Source organism: Molothrus ater, chromosome 5, assembly GCF_012460135.2.
Source record: "Molothrus ater isolate BHLD 08-10-18 breed brown headed cowbird chromosome 5, BPBGC_Mater_1.1, whole genome shotgun sequence".
NCBI classification, from domain to species: Eukaryota; Metazoa; Chordata; class Aves; order Passeriformes; family Icteridae; genus Molothrus; species Molothrus ater.
Window position 1 is genome coordinate 25,724,479 of NC_050482.2, and position 7,500 is coordinate 25,731,978.

General features: G+C 34.3%; 1 protein-coding gene across 1 annotated transcript in view; it reads right to left on the reverse strand.

Moving 5' to 3' along the window:
- The window catches only part of FOXP2 (forkhead box P2), a 405,297-nt gene that overhangs the window by 51,775 nt on the left and 346,022 nt on the right, over positions 1 to 7,500 (reverse strand). The window contains exons 10-11 of the mRNA XM_036400898.2: positions 3,251 to 3,464; positions 1,544 to 1,648 (exon numbers count right to left, since the gene is read on the reverse strand). Of these exons, the coding sequence (XP_036256791.1) occupies positions 1,544 to 1,648; positions 3,251 to 3,464 (319 nt within the window). The remainder of the gene's footprint in view (positions 1 to 1,543; positions 1,649 to 3,250; positions 3,465 to 7,500) is intronic.

Consider the following 7,500-nt stretch of genomic DNA (forward strand, 5'->3'; position numbering starts at 1 on the left):
CTTTCACATTTTCCAGGGTTATTTGGTTGAGGAAAGCAAGAGCATCTGTAAACCTGGCACTACACTGCCTTAATCAAAATGGTTTTACTGATCATGGATTATAACAAGAGACCTGACATAATGGATGTGCAAAGTCTGCCCAAAGAATTAGCATCACTATAGGTTAGATGGATGGACGTATTCAGGAAACGTAGTTTTTCTTGAAAAGGAAAATGCTTAAGCTAAATGAGTTTAAATTCTTATTATTAATAATACTTAGAACACTACATTGAATTTGGGAGATTTCATTTTCCTTTTAATACAAACTTATGTAAATCAGGTTCTTTTAAATCCTATACAGTTTTCTTTAATAATAAACCATTGTTTTGACATTCTACTTAATGCCCTAATAAACAAAAATTTGTCAGGAGTGATACCTACATACAATTTGCAAGTCAGTGTAAGTTACTTAATTTAAAACTGAAAGACAGAGAAAGCATTGCAAATACTTTATGAATAGTATTGCCATAATTCTATTATAAAAGTTATTGTAATACTGAGCGGGTATGGTCTGCTGTTAAGGTGCTTCTGTTATATACCCCGTAGTTTGCCATTTGTAAACACATCTTTTGATGTTGCTGCCAACATCCTGGCAACAAAGCAGTGCAATTTCAAATGAGCTAATTAACTTAATTGTTGATGAAGCATGAAACAGTTCATTCACCCTGTTAGCTGCACCATGACAACATAAGAGTCTCAGCCCCTGAAGTTACTCATCTATATAAGCCTATCTGTAGCCTTCCATTAAGATCTATTGCATGCCAAATGGGTATGGCTCTTCTAACAAAGACCAGTCCATAATGTACATAGGTAGCAAATCAGTGCTGTTGTTGAAAATTCAAATGAACACAGAAATACTAGTAAATACTTTGAAATAAATAAAAAGAAAAAATTGCAGAAACCCATTGCAGTCTGAAGCTGCAGATGAAAAGGAAAAGCTGTGTCACTTCCTAAATGATAAGATTTAGAAAATAGCTGGCTAAACCAAATGCTGAAAAAGCAATGACATCACTTTTCATTCCTGAAAGGCGCAAACCCACCTGTACACTGTGGATTTTTTATGTATCTTGTGCACATGCAAGAATAAAATCAAAAATAGATTAGCAAGTAAGAGTTAAATGGTCATGCTTAGGCCTTTGTGCTTTTTTATTTATACTATACACCGTAATTCCCACTTCACACAAACTGTCAGAATTTAAAATGTGCTTTTTCATACTCCTACTATCCAATATAAAATCTAAAGCATCTCTTCAAATTTTCTGAGGCTCCATTTCAGTAAAGGATAATAAGAGGATTAAACACTGTGCTATTGAAAGGCCTGCAAAAGTGTTCGACATGAAAGAAAGGATAACAATTTGACCCTCTGCCGATAGCCTCGATTATCCAGTTGCATGAAATACACACAAAAAAATCTCTGATATGGTTTACAGTAAAACTTTGTTTGCTGTCTTTCACTTTCCCTTGCCTTGAACCATTTTCTACCAATGAATAAAAATCCACCTACTTTAAAAATTGTCCAAAATCTTCACAAACGCTTTCACAGCCAGGCCATTTGCAAACTCCATGACCATAGAGAGTATGGGAGGCCCCAGTCTCCTCATGTGACGAGCTGTAGCAAAAGAATAAGGCATCAGATTCATCTCAAAAGCCATAATCGTTGGAGGCTGCTAGCGCCTGTCAGGTTACGATCAGTGACAAACAGGTCAAAACAGGTCAATTTAGCTCAGAGCAGTCAGAAAAATTTAATCGTTCTATTGAATAGTTCAACTGCCAAGGCTAGATGATGTTCCAATTAGAGAAGAAATAGAGCCAAAGATGACTGTTAATAAAGGATGAAAAAATAAGATGACTGTATAATACCATATGCTAATTATGCCATATGACCTTGGTGTAACATTTACCTATAAATAAAAAATACACTCAGAAATGATCAATTCTGAGTATAAATATTGAAGACTGACAGTCAGAATTTCTGAATATTGTGAATGTTCAAAATAATATTTGAATTTTCTGTTCAATCTGTATAAAAATAAAGTTGCTTCCATTAATAAATATTTTTGTTCACAAGCATTGCTTTCATTAACTATGTGGCTTCATAAATATCCCTAGCTGTACTACATGCCTTTTTCTGGAACCTCTGCAATTGTTTCATCCATGATGAGTTATCAAAGAAATTCAGGGAATTATTCCGTGGATGTAGGTGATATACTGAAGCAAAGAACCATTCTGTGAGATATAAACAAAAAAGTGATACTAACTAAAAGTACTACTACAAAGGTTTTGAGATTTTTAAATAATACACAATAATGATTGAAAACTGCTCTCACAGTCATATGAGCATGAGAGAGACTTAAATCATGGTCTCCTAAGTGTTAAAATAATTAAATGGAAGATTTTTTGAAAAAACAATTACTTCCAATTTAGGTTATATACATACAATTAAATTCATCTTATATTGAGATGTAGTATATCTCACTGCAGTAATATATTTAATGGTAAGTGTTACAGATATTACATACTCTTGTATTTAAACCATTACTTGAAATTAAGGAACAGTAAATAATATCTGTCAACGTGTCTAAAAATGATTTTAATTTCATCCATATGATGGAATTCCACTGTATTACACTAACAACATGGAAAATTTATAGGAAATATGTCAACTTCATTACTGTCATGCATAAAAGACAGAAAATTTAGTGGTTCTTTTCACAAGAAATAAACAACATGAGAGATGTTTTAATATACTGTTTTGAAGCACTTTTAATATAGAATCTTTGGACTGAATTACAGCCTTGACAACTCATATAGATATACTTTGTCAATGAAACCAGGAGTGTGATTCAACAGTAAGGGCCTGACTGCCAGGTGTGTTAAACATGAATGAAACTATGCACCTACAAAAAGTGCCCACAAATGAGCATTTACACCCCTACACCAGCCCACTTGACTCTGTGATTAACTTTTACCCAAACTATCATAAGTTCATGAGTTATAAAACCACATGCAGGTAATTTTGTTTTGTCTGCACAGTTAGACATCATTACTGAAAATTATGCCCTACTGATAAACAATTCTGGAAGATCAGGTTCCACGATGTCTTAAGTAACCTCTATAAAGTGCTATTTTTTTGATTGGAAATCACGTGACTTAAGATGTTATACAACCGCTTCATGTCAAATGATAAGCACAGTTGAACCATCAGAATTACCTGTCTCGCCTTGCATTTAGAACTGAAGACTGTCCATTCACTATGGAATGATGAGTTATTGGTGGTGATGCTTTGGAAGTGGTGGAGGAGGTAGTAGAGGAGGAATTGTTAGTAGTGAGGTCTAGCCCTCCATGTTTAATGCCATTGTCTTCCATACTGTGAACTCCAGTCACTTCTTTCCATAACTGCTGAATCTCAGCAGGACTTAAGCCAGCTATAAAATGAAAGAGAGCCCCACTAATATAACAAAATAAAGAGTTTCATATAATGAGCTCAGTGTTATTAATGGATTAATGCCAACAATAAAGCTGATGCTGTTTTACCAGCACAATCAACATGTAGTAAAACATAAATTCATAAAGTCATAAATCCATAAATTCATAACCATAAAACAAAAGAGAGCTTAAAATTGCTCTCTACTCCACTTGCAGCCTGGGAACTTGTAGTTTCCAGGATTCATCCTTGGTCACAAAAAGCATGTTGAATGTATTCATACGTATGTGTTAGGGTTGGTTGTCTGGCTCAAGTTTGCATGAAGTCATGGAAACCTACAGCACAATATGCTTCTGCCTGAAGTAAAGACTTCAAAACACAGGCAAGAGAAGGGCTGTGAGCATTGTCTTATCTTGGCACTGAAGATGCAGCTAAGATAGGAAACCAGATTTTGAAAGATGAATAGCTCGTCAGAAATATATACAAGTTCTGTCAGTGCCAGACCTTGTAAGTTTGACATATCACTTTTGAAAAATACTGATTAAATGCAGAAAAGAATATGAGGCCCAGAGATCTCGTGATTTCAAAGCCAGGTTCTTGAGGCTGACATGGTTTGTTCCAGAGGTATCTCAAAATCTGTCTTCTCTATTTCATCTAAACAACCAAAATTAGGTAACATGGTCATGGCATCTATATGTGCTGGAATGCAAAAGATTCAAAAGGCTGATGCTGTTTCAATCAAAATATTGTGCTTTTTTTTTTAATTAAAGAGCTCACATTTCTGGTCCTGAAAAGTACTAGAAAGCATCTGTTCATTCAGGCAGGTTAATAAGATACAGTAGAAAAGTATAAAAACTATATTTTCTGTTTGGCAAATCTATTTATTAGATAATGTTTTATTTTGAGAACATTTAAACTCAGACTACTGAATGAGATTCAACAAAAAAATTATGAAGAAAGCACAGGAAGTTCTTTAATTCTTCTCAGTAGCTATCTCACCATGAAGTATTCAAAACTATTAAAAATAGATTAGTAGTTATTTACAGAAATATTGATTTCTGGAGGAAGTATTAAACAAAGTGGATGGTGGGGATTTTTTTTTTTTTAATTATGAACCAGCTCATTTTTAGATTACTGCTTTGATACCAACATCCATTGGCAAACTCAGATAAGGAAAAAGTAAAAAAGAGTTGATTGCGAGACCTAAAATTGGACTTTATACCATATTTTTATAGAAAAACCCTAGGTTTTTAGGAAGCTAGCAAAGAAGCCAGGCTCTAATTTATTGCATTAGAGATGGGAGTGATGGTAATACTGGTTGTAATTGTTTAATGAAGGTAAGTAATTACTGCTGAGTTCATGAGGTATGTTCCAGCAACACTGCAAAAAACCCACTTTAGTGTTGTAAATAACAGTTACCTGCAAATGTAATCACAAATCAAAATGAAATAATGTATTCATTTAGGTGGCATGATATACAAAGTACATTATTTACTTGAAAGTCTTCCTCCCACCGTTAAAAAAATAAACTAATTCTGTACTGAAAAAACAAACAAACCCAAGAATAAAAACATCTGTTCAGATAATCAGATACCATGTCTTCTAGTGAGAGGAATTTAATTTGAGATCATCAAACTTTGGGTGCTGTGTGAGCTGAGTAAGAGCTGCCCCACAAGCCGAGTGAATGCAGGAGGGCTGGGAGCAGCTGCAGCAATGGCCTCTCCATGGGCAGGGATGTCCTGCGCATCTGGCACTGCCCTAGCTCACCTAGGGCTTTTTTAAAGCAGGAAGAAATTTCTAGGCTCAGGCTGGTTAACTTCATCACTTCTTCAGAGGACACTGAAAGGCTGCCTTTTAGGATAAAAGGATTACGGGCAGGGACTTAAAAAGTATAAAGTTAATAAGCGGATTTGTAAATAATTGTAAATTATGGCAATTTTGTGGTTTCTGTGTCTAAAAAAGTCCAACTCTCTTTTTACTAGAGGCTTGTGAAAAGGCTGACAGACATTTCAGTCTGGATGTAAAAGTAGGGTAAGTTTTAAAGTTTCATAGCCTGTGACAACCCTTAAAATGCCCTCCCCACAATATATTTAAGGGGAAAGGATCAAAAAGAGGACCAAGAGTGGAATAAAAATTACGAACTATAAAAAAAAGGTCAAATACTGATTTCCTATGAAATTTACAAACACCAAGAATTCGGGAATTTTAATATTACTTTCATAACTCTTTTAACTTCTACCTACTCTATTTTTATGTTTCAATAAATGTTTAATAAAACCATCACTTATAAAAACCATCCATTTTTCCTTTTCCAACGTGGACCAATCAAGACTTGGGGTTTTGGTCGTTTTTTGTTTGTTTAGTTTGTCTGGGGCTTTTTACTGCTGTGATTTACAGTTCTTTGCATTTAATTAGCATCAATACAACAATACATGGAAATAGCTCACAGCAAATCACTGGTTTTGGATACAGCATAGTGAAGACCTGGTCACAAAATAGATGCTAAAACACCTATTGCATCTTATTTGTGATACCTGACCATGAAGAAAATATGGGAAACACTCCTGTTCTTTAAAGGCAGAAATAATACTTGAAAAAATACTGTTTAAATATGCAAACCTCACAGACGTACTTGTAAGATGCATATTTTCACACTTTGCCAATAATAATTTGTGGTTTATAGGACTCTTTATGACCAATAACTTACAAACACAAATACGTTGTGCTACTTTCAGTGTTCTAGCCATCCATGTAACAATATATTCATACACAGTTACATGGATGGCTATATATCCATATATATTTTAACTATAAAATTTTGTAATTTCTTATTTCTTTATTAGCAATCTTTTTTGTTGTGAGTTCAGCTGGACTTAATTCTTTGAGTAAAAGAAAGCTCTTTAAAAGAACTGTTTATTCCTAAGAACTATTAAAAATGTTTTTTTTTTCTCTGTTTTTATACTAGCATGAATGAGTGTTGCATTAAAAAATGAGTAACAATGCAATTGGGTAGGAGTGCTGAGGGAAATCTATGGGGATAGCTTAATGTGAGAGAAAACCTGAGGAATTCCTCTAGCAACAGATGGCACAAGAGGAGATTGCAAAAGGTAAAGCAGTTCAGAGGGAAGCTGTGTTTCATGCTTTTTTTGACCCTGGTCCAAGCCAATCCTACAAAAAGAAACAAGCATTACCAGTCTCTCATCTCCAGATTTATGAATCAACTTGTCTCCCCACTGCTGTTCTATTTGGTGTAGTAGGACTCGTTTTCCTTGTAGCTTTCATGACTTTAGAAATGCTTGTGTCATAGCTTTTATACACAATGAAATTAACACACTTATTTGTAATCTCTGATTTTCTCATTGTTTTGGTTTGGGGTTTTGGAGGTTTTTTAGATCATTGTCTATATGCTGTGTACTCTGCTTTTGCTCATCTGATTTCTGAGGCTTTGATTTCAAAGGAAATCAAAGGAGGAACAAGTTACATGCATAAACACCCATTAAAAATAATGTCACCTGTCATGAACATAGCCTAAACAATGCTCATTTCAGGACTGGGGTATCAGAAATCAGATTATTGTATAATTTTTATGACAGACACTTAGCTCAACTCTCTATGGTAAAACAAACAGAGACACATACCTCACAGGTTATAGACAGAGTCCCCTAGATGGGAAGACTGACCTTATCTTAAAATGTAAGCAGCATTTATCTCCACGCTAATTTATGTTTCAAAATTGTGTGCCCTATTTTCTGTCAAGTAGTAGAGTTTGAGCTCATTTTCATCACTGAGAAATCCTGATCAAAGTGACAAAAGGAATTTTTTTTTTCAAAAAGACTTTACGGTTATTTGTCAGTCAAAGTTCATTACTATTGGAAACACCACCTTCAAAACTTGTTGTTCTATTTAACCTATTTAATACAAAGGAATAGAAAAGAAAATAAATCCTAAAGGCTTGTCCCTAAATTCACTTGTCATAACTTGATGATTCAAAGTGCTTTTCAATGCCAAAGACTTTATTTTCTTAGAAGAAAAAGAAA